Raw genomic sequence first — 26881 nt, 5'->3', positions numbered from 1 at the left:
ATGAACCAAAACTTGCTCTTCAAGCTCTAACTAGTCACCTCACATTTGTTTGTTATGCATTTGCAAGACTGTAATTTTTTGGGGGTCACTCTCTATCCAGATACTCACGGGCCAAACAAAAGCAAATTCAAAAACAAAGCTTCTAGGGGTAGAGAATCTGGGAACTTCTGTGTTAAGAAGTTAAAAGTGGAATAGAATGCATAACACTAGTGTTCTTCGTTCAGTACCATCACTATGATATAGGAACCTTGTTGCTGTTACTAGGCAACTAATAACTTTTTCTGCTTTCACTCTCCTAATTGACATAAGCGACTGGGCTAAAAATAGTGTAGTTTCAATAGGGAACATCATTGTATCAGAACTCCTTGGGTTCCAAAGTACAGGAAAACTCACTGAATGTGCCCTCCTAAAAGGACTAAAAGCACTTTTATTAGCTCACATCTCCAGTCAGAATTGGATCAGTGACTCATAAAATCACCATCAGGATTTAGTTTTTTCATCCATACTCCTCAGTTGTACTTCCTCAGAAAGTCTTTGCTCTTAATCAAATAAGTTGTCCTCTTTCAGTGAAAAGGTTACCATCAGTAGCAAGTACAGTCATAATCCTTCTATATTCTACTCTAGTTAGGAAAAAAGGAAGCATTTTTTAAAATATTCCCAAGAAGAGTCATAAGACTCACTCTACTTGGATTAGTTTAGGAGGCAAGCCTACTTCGCAGAAAAGTCACAGTATAAAGGCAAATGATATAAGATGATTGACTTAGGCCTGGTCCCAGACATGGGGGTAGAATGTTACCCAGGATTGTAAAGGGAGTTAGATCTCCACAAGAAAATTAGAAAACATTGTCAAAGGTAGAATATTTGCTGATGAGGCAAAAACAAATGTCTTCCACAACCATACTTGGCTAAAATATTATTTCTTTGATGTAGAAAGCATACATGCTGATAAAAGAGCACCAGAAAAGTTTATCTAGATTTCCAAAACTTATAGGTAATCTTTTATAAAACACTATTTAACTCTATATTTAAACACTATATAACTCTGTATATTTCATAATATACATGGTACTAATTTAGGTGCAGACAAAAAAATAAGACTAAATGGCACAAGATAGAATATCAGCGTTATTTTGTTTTGTATTTGTCTAGGGGCTAGTGATCCATGAAATGCCACTCGGCCTTAAAGATAGAGAAACGTTTTAGAGAAATGCATTTATCTTGGAACCATAACGTTAAATCAAATAAATCAGGCACACATGATTAATTATCACATGGTTTTATTAACTATTTTTATAAATTCTCATATAAGAAATACAAAATATAATTAAAGAGCAAAATAAAAGATAGATAATAGGATATAGTTAGTCATACTTTTTTCAAATGGGAAGGGGATCAAAGGAGGGAGGGAAAAAGGAAGGGAAGGAACAGGGATGAAAAAAGAAATTAAAATGCGTTAATGTAAAAGCAACAACTCCACACAAAAAAAGGGAACATTATGTACCTCAAACACGTAATAAAATAATACATGGGGCATTTAAAAGGAAAAGTCTAAAAAGTGAGAAGCCCCAGGAATTGGTCTGATTTAATATTTTAATATGTTTTCTGTTAGGGTCAGGAAACTTTTTTTTCTATAAAGGAGTAGAAAGTTACCATTTTTGGCTTTATGGACCATATGTGCCATAGAATGTTAAACAACCACAGGTAATATGTCAACAAATGTGTGTAATTGTAGTCTAATAAAACTTTCTAAAAGAAGCAATAGGGTAGTCTTAGTCCACAGAACAGTTTGTGGACTTCTCCTGTTGTAGATGGATAATAATGTACCAATAGGAGTATGGTCTCCAATTTTACAGATACATAAATGATTTTGAGTTCTGCCTCTGTTTCTTATGAGCTCTGTGTCTAGGAATAATTTCCTAGCTACTCTAAACTTGAAATTCATCAAAAGAGTAGCAAGGATAATGATAACAAACATTAAGGGGATTTCTGTGACAATTAACGAGAAAATGCATATAAATTAAAAGATACAATTCCTGATGAATAGTTATTGGAAGTAGTAGCTGCTATTATTATAATTATTAGTAAGCACGTGTTTAAGGGGAAACTATAGGAATACCTTGTGAGAGCACTCACAAAGAATAGCAATGAAGTCCAGTTTTATTTAAAGGATATACTTTCATTATACTATACTCTAATCACATTTTTAGTGTAATATATTTTATGCCATCCATTAATTCTAACTCAGAAAGAGAATTATGGCCTTCATGTAAAGATTTTCAATGATTCACTTTTCAAGGAAGTGAAAAAATCTAAAAAGGTACTGAATATCTTTTTAAAAAAACATTAGTAACCAAAGAGAAAATTTTATCTTATTTTGGGTTTGAGTAGTAACAGTTGTCCTCCACTAAAGACTGAGTAGAGTTGCAAAAAGTTTGGGAAAGGCACAATGGTGGGATTACTAGTCTTGATAGATAAACACATAAAGTCTCACTAACAAGAGGAAAATGTTTCAATATTGGACACCATACTGGAAATAATGTGTAGTATAATGGTTAAAGCATTGTCTCTTCTGTCAGTGAGACCTAGATATGAATCTTGGCTGAGTTACCAATTAAATATGACCTTCAATGAGCCATTTAAGGTATACGGATTTACCTATTTGAACACATGAAATGTGATTTTCTCATGGGAATATTTTGAGGCTTATGCACATAGTTTACCTGCCCCATCCTTTGCACATAGTAAGCACTCACTGATTCTTATTAATATCCAAATTTTCTAAAATCATGTATCACCCAGTTTTGTTACTGTGACAAAATATCCAAGGTAATCAACTTAAAAAGAAAGATTTACTTTGGATCACAGATGCAAAAGTTTTAATTTGTAGTTGTTTGGCATTTATTTGGGCATATATCAGGGCAAATACATCATGGAAAGAATATGTGGGAGAGGACATTATTTACCTCATTGCATCCAGGGACAAAGGAGAGAGACACAGGAAGGGGATCAAGTCCCAATATCTATTTTCAGGGCATGCCCTCAATGACCTAATTCCCTTTCACTAGGCCCCATCTTTTTAAAAGCCCCACCATCTCCCAGTAGTACTATATGTTAATGACCAGACCATTAATATATGGGACTCAGAGGTGTGCTAATCCAAATCATGGCAATAAGCATCAACACAGCCCCTTTCATATACTGCAATAATTAAGTTGGGGGAGATATTTTCTTCACATTTATTTAGAGGTGAAAATTCTCATAAGGGGAACACTTATGTAAATAGCAGGTTGTGAATCTATGGTGTCCACTGCCCTGTTAGGTGTTACATTGCTAAAAACAAGTCAGTTTAATAAAATATTCATGAATCATGGACATGCCATGGATATCTAAGGGACACATGGTATTTGAGAGTTTACTCATGGGTAAAATAAAAGAGAACAGGGCTACCTTCTGGTAAATTCGCCTTGGAATGAGACTGTTGGAAGGTGGTGTTTACTGAGGTTGTTAGAGGGAAGTTCTCAAGTGTAAATGGTTCAGTACTATCCATGTTATGCAAAGTTATTTTATTTTAGCTTTGATTTTCCCAGAAGACTTTAAAAAGTCATTATATCCCTGCATTGTACAGTCACTATAAACATTGTTGTTCAAAAACGATTCAATGCCTTTGAGTGAAGTGTTATAGAAATACGAGAGCTTTTTCTTAGAAATGACTCAGTGAATCATATAACACAAATGGAATACAGTTTCAAATGAGTCAAAGAATTTTCTGCAATTTATTAGAAGCACAAATGAAATTTCAAATTTCTAGAAGACACCAATTTGTTCTGTGCTTCCTTTTGGACTAGAATATGAGTTTCAACCAGTGGTTTTGTGAATGCAAGTTATAAGATAAGAGGTGCAATGGGGTCTGTTAGGATGATCAGGAAGGTGTGATTTAGAGAATTTCTTGTTTTATTCTCAGAGAACATGAGATTCTAACATGAAAAATGTGTTTTCAAATTTTAATTCAGTAACTTACTAATCTTATGATGGAAACAGGTAAGTTAGCTGCTCTGAACTTTCATTTCCTCATCTTTAAATTGAAGTTTTAAAACTTATAAAGAGGAGTGAGCATTAAATCCTAGAAATCAGGGCTGAGGATTTAGCTCAGCGGCATAAGCACCTGCCTTGCAAGCGCGCAGTCGTGAGTCCGATCCCTGGTACCGGTAAAAAAAAAAAAAAAAAAAAAAAAAAAAAAAAAAAAAAAAAAAAGAAAGAAAGAAAAGAAATGAACGTTACATCTTTGAGTAACATGAAGCTTAAATAATTACCACTAGCAAATTAAAGCACACAGTAGTGTTTGTAATAAAGTAGCCATTATTACGTATTATTTAGAGTAAAGATATTACTAGTTTCAAAGGGATGAATCTATGCATAAGACAGAATATCCACATATTCCTCCACTGAGCTACTATAAAGTAAAGTTGGTGAATACAGACATAGCTGAATTATCACTGAGCTGTGTAGATAAGAAAAGCAGACCCATATAGATAAAGTACAAAAATCAATGAATAGGAAATAAGTTTATACAGACCAAAGAATCAAATCCACTACAAAGAAGAAATGCCAATAATTTAGTGCATGAATATTCAAAGCTACAGACATGATCAATGACTGGCCAACGTGGTCTAGGCAATGTTATGTTTACCAAAAGAGTTTGACAGACTTCATTAAGTGTAACGAGTTTTGAAACTTTTGTTTTTAAAATATAGTCAGTGATTCCTGATCCATGATGACATTAAAGATCCATAACACTATATTCTTTAAAAAGCTTTTCCATTCTATTGGCCATGTGATATTTGATGTTTCATAAGTTGCCAATGAAACAGGTTACCAAAGACAAGCATTTTAAAGAAGTGATACAAGCTTCTAAAGGCCTTTCAAAGGCATGTGATATTTGATTTTTCCAATTTGTTAGTAAAATTTCTTTATATTCCAAATGCTGTGTTTCATTTCAGTGCATTATAAGAATAGACAAGATGAGCTCGGGGAAGGTGACATTTCAGAATTTAGAAAAGCATATTACTGTATTACCATGGATAGAAATCACAGCAGTGACAGCATGGCTCCTATGGGTTGTCATTTGGACAAAATGGAGGTGGCAGGACTAAGGCCAAGTACCTACTTTTCCCTCTCTAACAGTGCTTTTCAGTGGCTTATGTCTGCAGCTATATGTCACCTATGACAGTATTTTTGACACACTGAACTATGTAATATGATAAAATGCTTCTTGGTGTAAGTTAAGTTAATTGTAGCAAGTAAAAACCATATATAATTAGCAATTTTATTACAATTATAGAAAAATGAGAGAAATAAAGATGTAGGTTGGATGGTGCTGAGGCAAATTTCCTTGAAAGGTCAATCTTCAGTGCATTCACTATGATTCACAATGTGGTGCCGAGTTTTCAGTGATAATCTTATTTTTAATGTGCTGAAAGGTGATTAGGATACAAAGGATTGGTGCTGTTATAACCCACAAGAAACTAACATAAGCCATAGCCATTTTATTCACTTATAAGAAACACCTGCCAAATACTCTGGACCACTCACTTCAAATGGTTAGCAAATGTCTTCCCCATAAGAAAGTTTATATAAGAAAGCAACTACAATGAGGTTATTTGGATACCATGGAGCCAGAACAAAAGGTGATATGTGTCAACCTTAATGACTAATGACACAAATTGAGATGAATTGGTGGCTCAAGCCCATTGCATCAGTAGACCTGCCAAATGATCTACTGGTCAGTATTTCATCTCTGAGGCTAGAGAGATTACTGATGTCCATCAGTAATGTTTCTTTCATTGTCTCCTTTTATAGGCTCAATGCAGACCACTTTCTTGTCAGTAATTCATTTTTCAACTTTATCATAAAGTGATTAGCTCCTAACATTCCAGAGGCGCCAGTCATATAGCAGATTTACTTCTCTAAAACTATATCTTTGATCGGCCCTAGGGGATTACCCAAGCCTTGATATTTACATATGACAGCTTTAAGTATGTTACATTTCATCTGTTTTTTGTGGATTCCAATGTTTCATTTTCAGAAAAATTTATGTAGCTACAAGTTCTGAGGACACTCTTTTGTAACTCTTCACCCTAAGTAATGAGTGATTCGAATTGAAGCTGATAGTGTATAAGGGATAGAATCACTATAACAGAAGTTTTCAATAGTTGCTAGGTAGTAAGCAGTAAAGCATTATCACAGATTGCTCAGTTTGGTTATGGATTGAATCACATAGTATATAAGAGACTTTCAATGGAAGTACCTCATCAAGGTACCCAGAGGAATAGGAAGTAAACTGGAGTTCACAGACCTGGACAAATTATCATTGGTAATAGGCTATGGAATAGGAATTTTTTTGAAAAAGAAGATAATGTTGCTGCAAAGGGAGTGTCCATATGGAATAAAGGTGATACATCTTTATAAGAGAGCCACAATAGTAAATCATTGTCCTAAAATAAAGAAAGATTGGTTCCAAGTCACCTTATTGATCCTACTGGCATTCCAGGAACATACTGCAGTGAGTGAACGAAGTGACTGGATACCATTGAGTTAGACATTTATTTAAAAATATGAGTGGAGACAGATTAGGATACCTCCAGGTAATCCCAGTCACTCAAAGTTCAAATAGATCTACATGTTGGAGGATCTCATACAATCCCAGAAATACAGCAGAGATTTCCCAACATAACTAGAACATGTGCACTGATGTCTCCTTATTGTTGGAGTTTATGGAGTAATGTGAATGTATAGCAAACTATTGATAAAGGGGACCTTGAACATGCAAGTATAGTTTGGCACAGTAGTTATAGAGGCACTGATGGGAGAAACGATGCATTTCCTGGTGCTACAGAATGAGAATAGTAAAATCTAGCTGTGTTTAAATGTGGAAAAGTTACAAGAATTTTTCAGGAAAAATGCCAAAGTACAATGACACTTCATGTTCTGAAAAACCTGATGGCTGCTAAGGAATAAATAATTATTGATCTTTAAGCAATCCATTATAGGGAGGATATATATTGTCACCAATAATGAGGAACCAGAAGACTAATAATTATCAGCAACTTCTGATCCTCTTTAGATACCCTTAGCACTTTAAGGAACTGATGACTAGAAGCATCAGCTCTTTATATACAGAGCTGATATGTGTCAAGAATACAACACAATAAAATCCTTGCACTTCCTGAACTGTATACACAGATGGTGTTATATGTGTCTTAAGGTTTTCCCAGTGAGATGGCTCTGAAAGTTGCCTGCAACTTTACTTTTCAGGATCTTCTGTCAGATGAGGGACCTTGGGTGTGTGGTATATAAGATTAGAGCTCAAAATCAACAGGTAATTATCCCAGATAGTGACCAAATTGAGGCTTCTACATAGAGAACTACTATAGGACTTGATTCTTGGTTTTTAGTAGAGATATGTTTGTCCATATTCCCTGTTCAAAGCAACAAGAATATGACCCAAACACAATAATTATAATAGTCTTCTACAACTCTCACTAAATATCTTTCAGAGGTCATTATTTTAAAGTATTTCAACTTAGCCATAAGATATTTGGAACCTCAAATAAGATTATTAGTGAAGAGGGGGAGATAGATAGCTGAGATTGGTAAGGTATGGCTAAAAGCATATGACTTTTAGAAGGTCCGACAAGTAGTATTCAAAGGGTCATACAATCTGGTTTGTAAATGACCAGGAAATTCAGTTTTTTAGACAAAAAATATCTTTAGACAGTAACAAAATATATAGCTGTGTGGATGAGTGACAGAGCTGTAGTTCCAGGAAGATTGGTTTGTGTTGAAATTAGACTCTGGTCAATAAGTGGAGCAGGATGTAGCCTTTAGAAGTTGAATATTAACAGTATATTAGCAGTATTTCAGGCAAAGGACCTAGGCTGATATGAAACTACTTACAGATCAAGGAGGGTGAGTAAAATCATCTTGGTCTAATTTGTAAGTACACACGACACAAAATTTAGCTCAAAAATTCAACCCTCTCATCCATTGGTGAAGATGGGATTCCTAATATATCACCAAGGCCACTTTTATTGGCTTAGACTAGGAGAGTTTTGCCTACAAATTTTCCATAATCTTAGAGGAATTGGTCCCAACTACCTAAATGCCTGTGAATTGTTTTCATTATTACTAGTTCATTGAATGGTCAGCTTCTAGTGAATGAGACCTAGCTGTATAAATCTTCAGTAACACAGGAGTTCATGGCTGCCTGTAAAGTGGTATCACAATTATCCACTTGTATTTTAGAGTTAGTGAAGGGTGTATATCAGTAAGACTGAGGGTGAGAGGGATATAAGTTTGCAAAGTGACTCTCTGGGCTCCCCTTATTGGTAAGCTGGGTTATTTGTCCTTGCTGGGGCTCGAGAACGTTTGGCAAGGCAGTCTCTTGTGAAATGACCAGCCTGGCTGCAGTAGAGGCACAACTGAGTTTCTTGTTGACGAGCTCTTTTAGCTGGGGTGAGAGGAAGCTGTCCTCCCCGAAGCTGTATAGTCTCTTCCTTGGGTCGTGGACTTGTGGAGCTGGAGAGGGAAGCCAACACTGGGAGTTGAGTCTCTGATTGTAGGAGCTCTGGCTTGTTATTACTTTTCTTGTCCAACTGAATGCACTGAATTATCAGGTCTGGGATATTCTCCATCATACCTGTGACACTTTTTTCATCCTGGATGTGGTCACACAGTCTGTCATGGAACTTCTCTTTGTGATTTGTTACATTACAACTCAGATTTTGAGAAAAGAACTGGAAAGTAGTAACATCCTGTTGAGAGGTGTTGTCTCCTTTTTCAACCTTAGAATTCATCAGAGGGTTCATTTCTTGTTTTATGGGTTCACCAGATGATCACTGGAAGGCAAGAACAAAGATTTCATTTTGCTTCAGTAGAATACTCTGGTCATATTCAGAGTAGACTCTAAAATTGTTCATCTGGTGAAATAGGTACTCAGAAAGGAGCTTAATTTAGGCATCAGCTATAGGACTGAGAAGCTTAAGAGCTGTCAAATAGATAATCATCTGAGTGAGAAACCCTAAATGATTGCCAAGGTCACCCTGAAATGGTAAATTACTTAAATGATCAGGGTACAGACATCACTGGGGTGATCAGAGCAGGCATGAGGTTACTTCTCAGAGAATAATTTTCTTCAAGAAGATGCTGCGTTTGTGGTTGCTGAATCAGATTCTCTCTTTGAAGAAAAAGAAGGGTCTACCTGCAAGGTTGTGATTCTGTGTATTTCTTCATTATGTCTCCTTGAATCAGGTCAGACTGAGTAGAATTGAGTACTAGTACTAGAGATCATTGAAAGACTGTGACTTTGTTCTGTGATCAGAGAGCCAGTGTCATTAGCAAGCAGCCAAAACTATGATCTATGAAAGTCACTAGTGGACGATGAGAGCTGATTGGAGAGATGCTCAAAAATGTTTGCTTCTCAATGTTGCCCCTTCTTCAAGAAGAATGTCAATGTTTGGCACATTCAGAAGAAATATGTTACCTTAGAACACATAGACAATTTGGAATTAAGAAGATGTATGCAATAGTCACAGTAGTTTTCTGTCCACCCTCCCTGTCTTATAATTCAGGGGGAATTTGATCCATATTAAATCATAGTTCTAAAGTTTTTCACCAGAGTCAAATAATTTTACAATCCAAAGTGAATTTAGAGATCATCTAGGCCAAATTCATAATTTCACAGATGTTTAAATAGAGATACAAAGAAGTGAAGGTGTTTGCCTAAGGTCACCCAGTCAGTAAATATTAGATTTGGCAGGCTCATCAGGGCTGCTCTTCTCCAAAACTACAAGAGTGCTCATTTGCATGTACTTCTTAAATATGTCCATAGTTCATGTTTCTGGGTATTTCAAAATATAAGCTGTGAAGAAAAAACATCTATATCACCATGAAAGTTGTTAGAAATGCAGAATCTCATGTCCCATCCAAGAAATATTGAATGAAGATTCTCAGTATGACTAGAATGGGCATTTAAGTTTCTAAAGTGTTGTTGTAAAGAGTATTTAATCTAAATTGGAATAATCATACACTTCATTGCCCAAGCCTAACCTGTAATCCTGTTAGAAATCTGCTTGCTATTATGTTATTTAACCCACTTTTGTTCTGGCTACCTAGTTTCTGTCTGAGGCCATATTTTGTTGCCACGGACATAACCAAAATATCACAGGTAAGATGAAGAGATAAGATTGAGAAGTAAGCAAACAAGAAATAAATATTCTTAAAAGTACAAAGATCAAAATAGTAGCACTTCCTCCTGCTTTGATAATAATAAAGCCACCAACAAAAGTTAAACTGATAACCAAATACATGGTATGCTAGTTGAATTATTCTGTATTTTAGTTTCTCTAATTTTTATTCTGAAGCATACTATATATATATATATATATATATATATATATATATATAGAGAGAGAGAGAGAGAGAGAGACTAAAATAGTATAAAATAGGGGCCCAGAAATTGATCCACAGAATGACATTAATTAATTCATTAAAAGACTTGAAGAACTCATTTAGGTCTCAAATTTTTGGTGTGTTTGTTGGGGGGTAGATTGAGGCAAGGTCTTGTTCTCCATTTCAGGCTCTCCTTGAACTCACCATGTAGTCCAGGCTGGCCTTAAAACTTCAATGATCTCATGCTTCAGCCTCCCAAGTGCTGGAATTATAGACATGTGCCACCACACCTAACTTTTCAATTTCCTTTTCTAACTAAAGAGGGTGACAATCTTGTCTATGCCAAAAGGTTTGTTTTATCAGTGTGATAACATAAGTTCTCTGAGTGTCAAAATAATAAGAGGTTTGCTGCCAAAATTGCTCCAAGTGCAGCTGATCCAAGCCCAGCAAAGAGGCTATATCCATATCACACATTACCAAATTAGGAAGACATACTCATACTCGGCTTGCTTCCTTCTTTTCCATATCTCACTCTTCTAGGGCCTCGATCGACCTTCCAGATATTTTTCACTTCCCAGGTGCTCATTCCTGTTCCCCAACTATTCAGCAACAATGAGGTAGTCAGATAGTAGTTTATAATAAGGGTTAATGATTGGCTCTTCTCAGCACACTTACATTTTATTCAAATTTTAATATACAAAGGAATTAACTCAGTTCCAAAACCTAGGAGGTCTGACACTAGGTACAGAGTAGAACATAGAAATTTTATACTTTAGCAAACTGGTCACTTGATTTTGGATTTAGATGATCCCTGTATAAAAAGTTGTATCTCAAAGCTATAATAATAGCAACACAGAGAACCAGAAGTGGGGAGAGGATATATTTGGAAGTAAGAGGTTGGGCCTCAAGTGACACAGAATGGGTGGTTTCTAATCCTAGTTTTATCTAAAGCCTACAGAGGGCCCACACTGTCCTTCACAACTGCTTTTCACTCTCAGGCAACAGAATGCAAGAGTTAAGCATTAGGTTCTACAGTCAAATTGACAGGCTCAAATTCAAGTTTGGACAAAGATTGTGTCACTCTAGGCAATTATTTCATCACTTTAAGGATCAGCTTCCAAATGTGAAAATACAGATGCTTATAATACGTACCTCATAGTGTTTGTGATGATTAAGTTAAAAGAAACTAGCACAGTTTCATGCAGATGGCAACTGCTCCATAAATGTTATTTATCATTACTCTAGGTCTGTCATCTGTTGTCTGTGTTTTGGAATTTCAAAATTTATATTTTTTGAGATTTTAGAAAGGTTGAACACAGAGGAGTACTGTTTATTATATAACACTTTCTGAAGTGTTTGGAGAAACATCCCATAATTATGCCATTAAAATTTCTGCAAAAAGTCTGAATACTCATATTAAAATGGATAAACACTAAATTGATGTCAAGCCAGGTCAAGCATTTCTGCCAAATGAGATTTGGCACCAAATTAATAATAAAGAATTACTATTTGTATAGAGCTTTTTTATTTCAGAATCAAAATAAGGATTTGCAGTCATCTAGTGAATTCTTTTTTTGGTTGAAATGGTGGGGTTTTGATTTCCTGTCCTTGCCTTCTGGCCTTTTCTTCTACCCTCAGAAGTTCCAGATCTTTCTTAAGGTATCCTTCCTGTTTCTTTTCAGAATTATATATTCAAGGTGGCATGACATTTACTTTTCCTAATTATGTAGCATTGGTGAAACATTTGCTAAAGTTATGAGCATTAGGACAAATGTAAATCATAAAATGGCCCTGTTGTCAATGGCAATTAACTAATCTGTCAAAAAAATCATTTTGGGAATTGCTCTCATTTTGGAGGTCAGTAACTTTCGTCTAGATTTCCCTCAGAAGATACTGGAGCAGAGCATATCAGGCTAGAGAATTTCACCTTGAAGAAATGAAGAAGAGTGAGAGCTGGAATGCTGATTGCACAGACTTGGAGGATCAGACTCCTGAACTCAGACTGGGTCTGACACAAAACTGCAAATATTTAATTATTGACTTAATAGCTAAACATTTCAAGAACAAAGTCATCATCAACAACAATGACAACAACAAATTGGTTTAATAAAGTATTGCATGCCATTTTGGTGTTTGTGTTCAGTTTGGCTCAATATAATGGTTAAAAGTTTCCTTAGACATAAAATTCCATTCTGAATTTCTCTGAGATTGCATTGTCAAGGTCCTTGCTAAAGTTTCGATCTGGAATACTTCTCAAAGGCTTGTATATTATAGATTTAGTCTTCAACTTGGAATTATTGGTGAAAACTTTTCATTAGTGGGGCATAGTTGGAGATTTTAGATTATAGACAATGACCCTTTAAAGGGGATATTAGGACTCCAGTTCCTCCTCTCCCTTTTTGCTTCTCAGCTTCTATGGCATGAGCAGTTTTAACCAGCTATGATGTACCACTTCATAAAGGCCCAAAAGCAACATAGCCAAACAACCATGGACTGAATCTTTCAAACTGTGAGCAAAGTAAACCTTTTCTCTTTCAAGTTGATAATCTCAGATATTTTGTTATGGTGTGATAAAACTGACTAACACAAGCCTGCTGTACCCTGTTGCTTAAAGACCCTTTTGTGACCTAACACTGCCTTATTTTCAAAATATACTTTTTTAAGCTTCTTTTTAATTTAAAAAACTGAAGATGCCAGGATATTATTTGTTACTCATTGGAAGAGGCGCCTTGGCCTGGGGCCTTGACAAGACATACATTTCACTCTTTAGCTTTAGATCTCCTAAGGAAAGTTGTGGCCCCAGGTTCCAAACTGAGACATAAATGGCCTTCCAGGGTGACCAGAAAGACATAGTATTTGAATTGATCTGGAAAGCTAAATGTGATTCTATCTGTGCCACATCCAGATTGACAATACTGTATAAGACCCTTTATCTCTCTATGTCTTAGTTTCTTTATCTTTATATTGAAAAGATTTGGCTTCTCAAATCTCAGCACACAAGAGAAATTTTGATTCAAGAGAGCTAGTGGGAGACTTGAGAACAGAATTTTTTCACGATGATATTGACATAGGTGGTCTTCAGATTTGGCTTTTGAAATAATGGGAACTGGGCTTATAGAGCTACAATATTTGTCAGAAATTTTTAAATTTTAAGGTACCCTGGGAGTTTAGCATAGAGATTCCAGTATTTCATCACGAGGCAGTATGACTCAATGGCTTTGTGATGAAACCCTGTAATTAGCATTTTAGTCAAACTCTGCAGGTAATGCTGATGAAGAAGCTTTCCTCAACAATACTTTCAAGAAATTCTAGGTTGAGTATTCTCGAAATGTGCTTTCTGTTTAAGTGCTATCTACATTTTTCAAGTTAGAAAGTATTTAGATAGAAAAGCAGACGTTGAGGTGTTTGATGTGTAGATTGCTTTTTTTCCAAGTTTCTGTCTTAGGTGCCAAGGCTCCCCTAAACAGTAGGGACTTGTTTAGGCTGATTTGGGCATGTAATGTTCAGTTAGCTTGGAGGCAAGAAAGAGTATAAAAATTGAACTGACCATGCTTTTGTAACATGAGAATTTTTCCTAAAAGGTATATATTACTCTGCACTTCACTCTTCCTATGAATAATGTAGAAAAGCTGTCCACACATTTCTATGTCAAAAAAAGAGCAATTCAACAGAGGTCAATTTGGTCATTGCAATGACTCAGACTTCAGTTCTTCCTTCACTCTTCTGTCTTCCTTCTGGGTCAGCTGGACCCATGCCTTATGAATTTAGAAGTGTTTGAATATTAGTTCACAGTTCCCTAGTCTTCCTTTCTAATGTACCTAACTCTATTAGAACCATACTTGGGAGAAGAAATTATAACAGAATTAAGAGACAGGTGTTAGTAAAGGTGTTAAAATAGAAGACTCATGGCAGATATTTTCAGGCTTTGGAGGTGACTTTAAATTATACATCCAAATGGATTCATGGATAGGCTTTTTTTTTTTTTACTAAAACCATACTCATTGAAGTCAGAAGAAACAAAAAAAAATATGCTTGGCTCCTGTCTTTGAGGATCTTGTACTTTGTTTTAAATAGTCTTTATCATTGTTATGCTTTGTGTCTAGATGTCCACCTAAAGCTTCATGCAGTCCTGGGAGCAGGTTCTAGAGTTTGTGATTGATTCATGGTTCAGTGCTGTGATTATGGGTGGAAGTGCTACAGGGACTGGTATTCTGCACACAATACAAGAGAGGGAAAGAGGATCTCTCTCTCTCTCTCTCTCTCTCTCTCTCTCTCTCTCTCTCTCTCTCTCTGTCTCTCTCTCTCTCCTTCTCTTTTTTCTCTTGTTTTTTCTTTCTTTTGCTGCCATGAACTGTTGCTCTTCTACCACACCACCCTGTCTTGGAGCCAGCTGATTATAGACGGAAACCTCCACAAACTGTGAGCTAAACAAGCCTTTCCTCTTTTTAGCCTTGGGTGTCATGTATTTTAAGTGAATGATGAGAGAAAAATAACCAATATATAATTTGATATCGTTAGTCATTGTTGTGACTATACCTAACCATGTGGTTCAAGAGCCTTTGGGAATAGCTTTAGGAAGCATTTGGAAAGGTTCGGAGATGTTGCCAGAAAGCATAACACTGGAACAATTTAGGCTGTTATCTATGGGAGATTCCAGTCTGAGTTCAGCAGATCAGATGGCAGATAGCAATTCTTCTGGTAAACACGAGGTTCAGGAGGTTTCTGCTGAGAAGGATTGCACTGACTAATGGACTCCAGATGATGTATGTTATGGCTTTGCAGAAAATTTGTATGCATTTAGCTTCTGTCCAGAGACTTTACCTGAGACTGATATTAAGAGTGGAAGACTAATTAATCTAGCAGAAGAAATATCAAGGCAGTTGAAAGTTCAAGGTGTGGCATGATTACTGTTGTGGACTTTTAGCCAGATCTATGTTGAGAATCCAGAGCAAAGATCCTAGCAGGATGATTTAAACTATTGTGAGTTTAATCAGAAAGGAAGATCCAGTAAAGCTATGGTCTGCAAAAACAGAGTTTAGAGAATCTTGATGAGAAGGAGCAAGACAATAGAAAATATTGTCTGAGGACATTACAAGAAACAGCAAATCTATACCCTTTGAAGCCTCAAAACTGCAAAGAAGAAAGACTTTGCTTTGAGAAGAAATTTGCCAAGCATCATATTCCATAATTGCTATAGTAGCCACGACAGGTTCCAGAATGGAAATGGCTGCAACAATTTAAAAAATGGCAGCAACCTAGAGATTTTGTTCCTCCAGATTTATTCCTCAGAGTGCCCTGAGATCCAGGCACTTGACACCTACAGCCAAGAGAGTAGTAAACTGCTCCACCTGGCAGTAGACATTGGCAGTATCCACATAGTGCTGGTTTCAGTTGCATGCAGAATACATGTTTTGTGGGACTTAAGAAGGCTTCCATGGAGATTTCAGAAGAAGGCCTGGGAGGTCAAGGCAATGGCTTCTGAGAAGGCTATATGTAAAGTTGTGGTGTAAAGTCAAATGTTCAGTAGAGATCTCAGAAGTTTGGAGAAACCGGGAATGTGGATTGTCTGAGGAAACCTGGAAAGACTGAACACAGCCAGCCTGAGAGAAAAAGCCATGGGCTCTACTACCACTGAAAATTCTGTAGGTTTGGAGTCACACAAACCCTTTGGAGCTCACAATTTGCCACAGATTGCCTCAGATACTGCACATGGAACTCAGAACTAAATATTTTTCTTGCTGGATTTTGGACTTGCTTTTATTCCATTCCTTTGTACTCCTCTTCTCATTTATTATTTTTTATTTTATTATTATTTATTAGTTATTTTTCTCTCATTTATAACTTTTGGAATGGAAATGTCTATCTTATGCCACTGAATGTTGGGAGCGTTTAGCTTTCTTTTCATTTGTACAGGGATTCACAGCTGAGTTTGCTTTACATCTTAGAGACTTGGACTTTTCAGCAATGATGCAACTGTTAGGACTTTGACAGCTCTTAGAGAGATGGACTAAAATGCCTTTTGCATGAAGGGATGTGCATGAGTCTTTGGAGGGCCAGTGGTGGAATGCAATGGTTTATGTCTGTATGTCCCCCCAGAACCTCATGCAGTCATGAGGGTTGTTTTGGAGGTGGCTGAATCTAGAGTTTGTGCCTAATTCATTGTCTAGTTCTGGGATTATGGGTGTGAGTGCTGCACACACCCTGGGACAAGTAACATGCATGCAATTAAGGGAGGAGAGCAGGGTTGCTCTCCCTTTCTTCCCTTTTAGCTGTTTTGTGCCACCATGATCCTCTGATACAAAACTTTGCCTTGGTGCCAGCTGATTATGAACTGAAATTTTTACAAACTTTGAGCTAATAAACCTTTCTTTCCTTAATTTTGGGCACGAAGTATTTTTCTTCAGCAACAAGAGAAAAGTAACCTATACAATCACCTTGGTCAGTTGAAGTAATATTTTTCCTTTATGTCTTGTTTTATCAGCATTCCTCCTCTAAGAGTCTCACTATGTATATAAAAATTTAAATCTCAAAATAACTACTTTCATATTCATTATTTCTTTCCATCTGTGCTACACTTTGAATTTTTCCAAGTCATAATACCAAAGCACTCAGATATGAAGTACAAGTCAAGGATCAAGGGGGAAGTCTGACACATATATAACTAACTGTCTCCCAAAGAATCTTTTTGTAGAATATTTTTCTCAGAGATTAAGAAGAAGCTATCTAAAGATCCCTCTGAAGGGATAGAGATGGGAATGGGATTAATGTCTTTATGAAGTAAGTTCTGAGTTCTATATCTCTGGATAAGCAAAGCTAGAATTTTATCTTGGTGAGGACTTAAGGAAGCAAACTCCAAGAATCAGATATACAGGAGGCACCATAAAATGGTGTAGTGATTTTAATCACATAAATTCTATAATTTGCCTAAGCACATGACTAAAATATGAATGATAAACTGTCTTTTCTTCATGTGAAATCTAGAATCTGACCCAGACCCACAGCCTTCCTGAACCTTATTAACCTCTCCACTGCCCCTACTCCTGGAGAAGACACAGCACTTCAGTACAGCAGTTTTTATTTGCCAATTTGAAGGTTTAGTTTGGTTTTACTTTTCTTCCCAATATTCCTATCATTTCAAATGGTACATATTGTTTCTAATAAACAATTAGAGGAAGAGTGGAAAAACTTTGATCTGTAGATCCCAAATAGTCAGAAATTGAACCCTCTAAATTTGTAATGAAAGGCCTTCTCCTACATTTGTGCTTCCTGCTGCCTCTTTCATCTTTAATTAATTAAATACAATTCACTGACCACTGAATATTGCTTGCAACTGAGGAGCTGACAGAGAATAGTCTATAAATCATGTTTCCTAACTACAAGAAGCCTTTTTGTCTAACCAAGTTCCAACTTTAGAAATGAAAAGAATTAGAATCATGTTCAGGATCATCTGTGATAATGTCTACTCACAAGCCTTCCTAGTTAACTTTCTGTCTTCTCTAAATCTTGATGGAGAGTGAGTAATACAGGAATTATATGCCTTACAATGTCTTCAGTATTTGGTGTTACGATGTCATTCCATTAGTGGCAACATATCACACATATGCAGAAAATATATACTCTGTTTTCCAACTGTTTCGTTTATCTTTAAATAAACTGTAAAGTAGGTAAGGCATGTATTCCTCATTCCTCCAAGTGGTAAAGAAACAGTCATCTCAAGTTATATAAATATTTACTGTTATATTTGAATCTAGAATTTTCAGTACTTACGTCTAACACCAAAATTTTCTGAAAGTAGACCTAAAAAGTGGGGAAAATTATTAGGTTTTGGCATTTGATGGATTTTGGATTAAAATCCTAGTGTGAATTCCTAACATCAGCTCTAATAAGTCTTTGGGCAAATTCTGTCTCTGAGCCTTACTTTCCACATCTGTAAAATCTGTCTTGCAAAAACCTACATGTGTTTATATAAAGTTAAGATAACATCATTAAGTGGTACCTCAGTTCAAGAATACTTGTCTGGAAGCAATTTGGTTCTCAAACAGAAATGTTTGGCAAAATTTTGTTTTTGTGTGCAAACCCTGTATTGAGTGCAAATACGACTGCAGCCACTTTACCATGCAAATATAAATATGGTTATCTTTTCCAAAATCATAGAGCAAACTAAGTTCATAAAAAGAGACGCCACTGTGTATGCTACGTTCCTGGCATTGAATGGACATTAATTAAATAGATTAATAATTAGAAACCACTAATAATATCATATATCTGTAGGTTCTGCAATGTTGCTGGCAAAACTAGCACCAGTTTACAGTTGGGGATCCATGTTGTAAAACAAGTGGCTCTACTCAGTTATCTTAGTATGGAGCAAGTAACTTCAATTAAGTGAGTAATCACATTATCTGCCCCAGTGCTTTTCCCTTGCAACAACCATATTTCTTGTAATAATTAATATATGCTTGTTTTTCCTCTTAGACTACCAGCTACATAAACATAAAAATTATCCTATTTCACTTCTGAATTCCCAGGGCCTAACATCTTTCTAGAGATATAGATAGACATAGATATAAATATAGATACAGATGATATAGATATATTCAATAATTCTCTCTTGAATTTATAGCATCTTCACATTGTAGACATATTTAGAACTAGATATTAGGAGAGGTAGTTTAGCTATTCTCCATTTATCATTCTGTAGATATTTCTTTTTTTGTTCTTCCCAAATGTGACTTGAAAACCAAGGCCTGCAACAGTGCATCTCTATAAGCCTTCATAATAAAGATTTATGGATTAGCCAGATAGAAATCAGACAAAGAATGCTGGCAGTGGGGCCAATCAGGAGGTAAAGGTCCAAGCCATGGACTTAACTGAGTGACTTGAGCCAAAATAGAGGCAAGAAACCTTGGACACTTTTGAAAAAGTATTTTGTTCAGATGAATAGGCAATATAGTTATGTAACAGCTCTGCTTCTTAGAAAACTTTGATATTCATACAGGCCCTAGGTCAAGATTATATAGACAAAATAATAAAGGACACTATTATTAAAAAGAAAATAAATACAAAATCCAGATAAGAGCTATTTGAAGATATGCTATTTTCAAAAACCTTAAAGTAAAAATGGGAAAATTACTTATTTCTCGTGCTTTGCACCTCATGCATAATTTAGCCAAAAACTTGGGCAGTGCGTTGTGTTTCTGGGGGTTGTGAAAAAAATAACGTAGAAGTGGGTGGAAATCTCCAGCAGTTCAAGCATTAGCAGCAGCAGCAACAGCAAAGATCCTACTAGCCATTACTGCTAGAGATCTCTCCCTTGTCATTTGCTGACATTCTTTACTCCTGACTCTGAGATACACAAAGGGCAGCAAAGCTTTGTTTGGGCTCTACCAGTTGCTGGCTATGTGACCTTAAACAAATTGAACAATTTAAGCTTTATTTTCTTTATTCATCAGTGCTGCCAATAATATTCACCACAGAAGCTTGATAATTTCAATTAATAAATATTTAGTGAATGTCTACTTTGTCCCCAAGACTGTTTTGGCCATCAGGAAAGAACAATAAGCGTGAACATTCTAGAGTTAAGTAGTACACAGAAGCTATTTTTCTGAATATCTGACTCATAATACTCATTTAATAAGTAGTAGGCATTGGTTTAGTAGTCTGAGAGAAAAGAGTGTGATAATTCCGAGTCTAACTTATTTAATTAGAGCTAAGTATATTCTAATTTAGAATATTAACTCTATATATTGGTCATGATAAATTAGGCCCTTAAAATCGAACACTTTTTCAATTTCATATATCTAAATTTCCAAACCTATAAACTAACAATGATCATAATTTTTACTTAAGTGTAAAGTGTGTGTGATATATTTTAGTTCTGCTTTTTTCTTATTCCCATCTCCTCTCTTCCCCTCATTATTTACAAAGCTTTTCTTGAGATGCTTGAAATTTGAGTAGAATCTAAAGAAACATTAGTGGGAGAACTATGAGAAGTGACAGTAAACAATGACATATGAGGACAGACACTTTAGAGAAAGACTTTGTAGGAGAAGAGAAAGAAAATTTATTGTTGACAAGAAAAGAGCTCCCTTATTTATGTTCATCTTAGGTGGGAAGTCAGTGTCCCGGTAACTATACTATGACCTTTACTTATAACATACAGAACACTTTGTAAAGTCCTTCTATCTTGAGCCCAAGATTTGAACAAGGCCATTGTGTACTTCTCTCATCTTGCTAGTAGGTCACATTTTCAAGAGTGATTATCTTTCTCTACTTTCATTTTTCTTGTGTATCTCTGTATTTCTTGTGTATATTTGTATTCTTCAAGGTGTTGCTATAAGGAGATAGGAATATTATGGAATATGACTTTCTGATGAGGGATAGCTGACTTTAAATAAATATATCTTATCAAGGATACAATTAAATACATGGTAATAAAATTTACTCATTTGAAACGTATGGTTAATGAGTTTTGACAGATTTATACACCTGTGTAAGCATCGCCACAGAATATTTTCTACAGAATATTTTCATTAGAATTTTGGGGGCTTAAATTGTTTATTATTGTAGGTAGGTCTTTGCAGTGCATAATGTTTACATCCATCTTGTGGAACTGGTACATATATGTATTTCATTTTGATCATATTTACCTTTTCTCCCTACACTTTCCTCACCTTTTTCCCCCAAATCCTTTTCTCATCTCCACAAAGTCTGCCACCTCATTTCCTACCACCGGTTTTTAATTTTTCTCTTGAAATTATTTATATTTTTGGGTTCCCATATAATAAAAGCCATGAAACATTTTCCTTTATGTCTGGTTTATTTCATCTAACAGTATGATCTCAAGATCTACCCATTTTCTTGCAAATTGCTAAAACTTTCCTTATTTGTGATTAACTAATATTCCGTTATGTATATTTCCAAATTTCCTTTTCATCATGCTTCAAATTCTGTCCTTTTACTTCACTATCAATTTCCCATTCCCTGGTCTGAGACAACCACATTTTGTGTGTATATTTTTTGTTTATATAGATTTGTCTTTTCTAGATATTTAGTATAAAAGGGGTCATAGAATATGTGGCTTAGTGTTTCCAGCTTCTTTTACTTCATTAATGATTCAAGATTCAACTATGCTCAGGGTGTCTCAGTATTTCATTTCTCTTTATTGTCAAAAACACTCCAATGTTTATATATATCATGCTTTTTACTTAGTAGATGGACATTTGAGTTATTTCTAGTTTGAGGCAATTACAAATAAAGCTGCTATGAACAATTTATATATACTTCTGTGTACATACATGTATTTCTCCAGATTTTTTGAGACATAATTGACACATAAAAATTGTATGTATAATGTATAACATGATGCCGTCTAGGGGATTTGCTGGTTTTAACGTTTTGATATACTACAAATACATTGTGAAATGACTACCATAATAATTTGCCTCAATTACCTAGAAGTAGGTTACGTGGCAAGTTTACATTTAAATTTATACAATAAGGATAATCCTCACTTTACAACTTATTTTGTAATGCCTTAAGACTTTTGACCAAAGTATGATGTACAGACTTAACAGTCCACTGCTCAGACTTACTACTCATTTTATTGTTTGTTTCTGTACAATTATATCATCTTGTTTATAGAGTCTCAATGTCTTTTCTGTATAGTACACCTTGTATATATGGTACTGTCACTTTTACTGATTAAACTGTATAGTACAGTACTGTAGTGTTATGTTGTGTTATACATTACAAGGGTGCACATAAAAGTTATGCAAATGAAATCAAAGTCATAAGATTCGAGTTTCTGTAGATCATTTCTTTGTTTTGAGTATTTTAATGTACATACTCCACACAATTTCTGATGTATGGACAAAGTCATTTAATGACCTAGCTACAGGACTCTAACTCAGTCATTAAATGAGGAATATCTATATGTAAATTGTTCCTTCAAGTCTCCGTGCCTTTTTGCACTCTCATCAGAAGTGTGCAAGTTTTACCATCAAACACTCATTGAACATGTAGCATTTTCAGTGTTTTACAATTTATTTGTATGTGTTTTTACACATGCTCCTGCAGGGCATGCATCATTCTTTCTTTCCTCTGTTGGCTGCTCACTATCATTTCTATTGTATGTCATTTGAGAAATATTATAAGAGAAATGCTTTATTGGGGTTAAGAACCAGAAGAGCTGCTTCACACACCCACAAATCCTTCATGGGGACAAGGAGGTAGTATAATTTTGTGAATGATAAACATCAACAGTATTGCAAACACAAGGATGCAGATTTGGAATTTCCACAAATAATGAAGATTAGAAATTCCTGACAATAGAGTGGGCATCTTCATTAAAAAGAGGAAGAGGCTATCTGCCAGGGGATATAGGATGAGTATCTCCTGGGGCTGTTTTGTAGCAGATTCATGCATGAGGTAAAGGATGGATGAGTCTTTCATGTGTCTTTAGGAATATATGAAGCAGACAATACAAAATTTTGTGACTTCTGAATTTTTCCGTCTATTCCTAAAATTTCACCTGAGTTTGGCTGACCTGGAATCCTTAATGCTCTAGTAGGAAAATGTGTGGAAATTCATCCAAAGTAGAGTAAAATGAAGGTTTCTGTTTTTCCGAGTGTCTAAGTTCTGGTACATTTTCCAAATAAGAAGTTTCAAAGGGAGCTCAGGCACAGCAACAGTCAGTGACTAAGATATTTCATATAGAATTTCCTCCCTGTCACCACTCACATTAGACATAGAATCTATATCATGATCTAGTCTACCTCATGGCTAATAATATAAATGTCAAAGGAATCAAAGAGAGAGAAATTAAAGTTTCCAAATATGAATTGCAGAGCAGGGCAACAGATGAGAACTAACAAACTCCTTTTAAGCTTGTTTTTTTTACATCCACATAGACCTGACTATCAAAAATGATCTATCTGCCAACCTTTTCTTTAACACCCTCTAGCCCTGGTATGGTATTGTATGTTTTTAGAATACTGCTTACAACAACTGACAGCTTTTTTATACACCCATGAGGAATGATGTATCTTTTATTCATCTTCACACTTTAAGTGTCTGTCAGATTGTTAAGTCTTCCTATCATCCGTAAGGATATATCACCCCTAAGGAACCTGGTTATGAACTGCCACTAGGCCTCAGAGATTCAGTCTGCAAGGAGGTCCTGCTGAGATATGTCAGAGTAATTTATTGCTAAGCCATGTGATTTTTTTTTCTTGATAAAAAATAAGCCAACAAAGAAAAAAGATGAAACTTCAACAAGAAAATATTACTTTAGTTGTAAAGATAAACTCATGTTATATACACATGTTTTGTGAACAAACCGTGCAATCGCTATCATTGGGGATAGTTAAAGAATCAGTCATCAAGTTGGCTTGAGCCAGTCATAGTGGAGGAAATATACTGGCCTAAGTGTCTACAATGGTTTTGTTACTGGTAATGCCATATGTGCAGATATGTTCCTCTTTGCTCTATTATTTCTTCTGCCCAAATGACTTTTTTGTCAATGATTTTATTTTATTTTATTTTTAAAAATAAAACAAAAAGTGATAAAAATGATACTGAATTTCAAAAAATAATAGGAAATCAACACTAGTTAATATATCATATATTGTTATTTTAAAAATAGTTCAGATTACAAGATTTAGGCATAAAAATGATCAAATAAATGATGAGAACACAAACTGTTCTTTTTGATGAAGTTACAGAAATTAGTAGTATAGTTATTGATTTTGTATAACACATACACACATAAAAATATGTATACTTATATACATATAATCTTTTCCCTTCTTTCTTGTTTCCTTTTCCCTATGTGTAAATATCTTATTGTCTCCCTAGTGTAAAATAAAACTGAAAGACTAATAAGATTCAAAATGTATACTAGGTGTTGTAAAAATTAAAAAGAAACATGGTGCCAAGTGACTTTTTAAAACTCTTATATGTAAATTAAAATTTTAAGTGTATTGTCAGATTTATAAAAATGTAAGAGAAATATCTAACATAAGGATAGTATCAACTGAAGACATGAAGTCCTCTTGCATTAGATTATTTGATGAGGATGATTAAGACTCTAAGAAGGAAAGCGATTGCCTCTAAGTGGTTGTAAAAAAAAGGAACATTACTCAGAACTTTGCAATCATGTTCAACTCAAAGCCTCAGATACTTCGTATTTTCAACAGTGGTGAAAGTCATACTTTTGAGTAACTCATTCAAATTTAAACATTACAGCAGAAAATAAATGCTGAAAATCAGCCAACACTCTCACCAACAACATATCTCATTTTGCCAGCAAAAATCTTTTTGCATGATATCTTTGATTCTGGAAGAGATGTGGACTTAATTTGATCAAAGCCTTCAATACATTATCAGTACTGGTTCAAGAATCAGTGTGAGGAGTTAGAGGGAGCAGCTCTTTGTTGGAGCATATGCTTAACATGTGCTAGGCCTTGGTTCAATTCTCAACATACAAAATCAAACCAAACCAGACAAAATGAAAATCAAAGCAAAAGTAGCAATGTTATCCTGAAGCTTATTGATGTGGGTCATAGGAAAATACAGTTATGAAGAATTGTATGAAGCCGATAGATTTACTTCCCTGCCTTGGGTCTCCATAGGATGATTGTTTTCCCCTGAACCTGATACTTTAATGCTTACAAGCATCAGTGATTTCCCAGGTGCTATGGTTTGGAGTAACTCCCCTGTTAGTTCCCTGGAAAGTAGGTTGCTAGAAAACAGCATGATTGACCCTTCCCTAAACCCTGCCTTTCTATTTTGTCAAGTGATCTCTTCCTCTTGTATGCACCTACACTATTATACCGTAACTCATGATATGATGCAGTCAAGGAGACTCTTACTAGGACCCAAATGGATGAGGTCACCTGCTTTTGGATTTTCAGCCTCCAAAAATGTGATTCAAATAAATCTCTTTTTAAATAAATTGCTTAGACTCAGATATTTTGTTACAGTAGCAGAAGATGGGAAAGTAAACCAACTGACTAAATTTAGCTGAGTTGAGGACCTAATGTTTAATATTCCCTCTCATTGACCTTAGTAATTAGTGCAGAGTGAGTGTCATGAAGCATAAGATCTCAGTTTAGTTTCACTAAATGGTTCCTCTGTATCCACCCCAGAAAATATGAAAGAACTTTTGGTCATAGCTCTTAATAATTTAGTTAAATCAGGTAATGATAACTTAAAATAAACCCATTTATTGATACGTTGGGAAATGTTTAGGATCCAGTTAATAACTTAAAATAAACTTGTATTCATAAAGATTAATAGGAGCTTTACAAGACAAAAGTCATCATTTAAAAATGACAAAAATAGGTACCTAATTGTTGAAGATCCGTGGCTATTCCTAACAGCTTATGAAATAGACCACTCCCCATAACAGTGCTAGAAGTGAACAAATATTTAGTAAATATGAATGTCAAACATAGGCAACATGTAACAGCCTCTATCATTACTGCTAAAACTAACATATATAGCATTTATTTTAGGTCTAACACTGTACTCAATTTGTATCATAATTTCATGTAATTATGAAAACAACCTAAGGATATCACCCTTATTATCACTGAACAGAAGAAATTGATTCAAAAAAGGTTAGTTGGCTTACACATTACTCACAATGAGTAAATTGTGTTTTTTTTTTTTTTTTTTTTTTTTAAATTGGTACCCGGGATTGAACTCACAACTGCACGCTTGCAACACAGGCGCTTATGCCACTGAGCTAAATCCCCAGCCCCAACAATGAGAAAGTTGAAAACAAAGAATCAGTCTCCTGACTCAGAACATCTACATTCCTAATAAATTATGATTGAATCCCTCAAGTAGATTTTCTGTAATAAACGGAATTGAGAGATAAATTCTTAGTTGTGGATGCCTTGAGTCTCTAACTTGTCATTTGCTATGATTTATACATGGTTTGTCCTCCCAAAATTCATGTATTGGAAGCTGTTCCACAGTGTGGCAGAGTTGAAATGGTGGAGATTTTAAGACATAGAGCTTACCAAATTTGATTATCAATGAGAAGTGAAACACCTATGCAGTAGCTCATCAGGTGAAGTTGCTTCCATACCCATTCATCCAATATCAGCGTTTTGAAAAGGTCATCCAGATCCCTATAGAATTCACATGGAACACCCAGAGGACCTTCCAAAAGCTCATCACTCCAAAAATTTTCAGCAAACCATGCCATATCATTAAGCCCATAAAAGCAGAGGATTTGGATTACTGCTCTTCCTCAAAGACAGACTTCTCTGTCACACAAAAACATCCAAAACAACCCCATACACATCACACAAAAGAAGAAAAATTCCATGAATTAAATTGCCACAGGAGTGATATCTTGGTGCCTGAAACCAGGATCCCTGACTGCTCTTCCTTTGATCGCTCTGTATTGCAGGATCACTTCTAA

At 35.3% G+C, this 26881-nt stretch overlaps 1 protein-coding gene and 1 long non-coding RNA gene across 2 annotated transcripts in view; both read right to left on the bottom strand.

Moving 5' to 3' along the window:
- LOC134475358 (uncharacterized) overlaps positions 1–26881 on the bottom strand; it is a 487450-nt gene that overhangs the window by 65716 nt on the left and 394853 nt on the right. The window lies entirely within an intron of this gene.
- Positions 4284–26662, bottom strand: Rtl4 (retrotransposon Gag like 4). Its single transcript, XM_003467606.4, is given in 3 exon segments — positions 4284–9105; positions 9107–9252; positions 26543–26662. Coding segments are annotated over 3 exon segments (993 nt in total). The 3' UTR covers positions 4284–8378.

Source organism: Cavia porcellus, unplaced genomic scaffold, assembly GCF_034190915.1.
Source record: "Cavia porcellus strain 051 isolate PalLab524CR breed Dunkin Hartley unplaced genomic scaffold, mCavPor4.1 scaffold_3, whole genome shotgun sequence".
Classification (NCBI taxonomy): domain Eukaryota; kingdom Metazoa; phylum Chordata; class Mammalia; order Rodentia; family Caviidae; genus Cavia; species Cavia porcellus.
The sequence above is the reverse complement of the archived record's forward strand: the minus strand, read 5'-3'. Positions and strand labels throughout refer to the sequence as shown.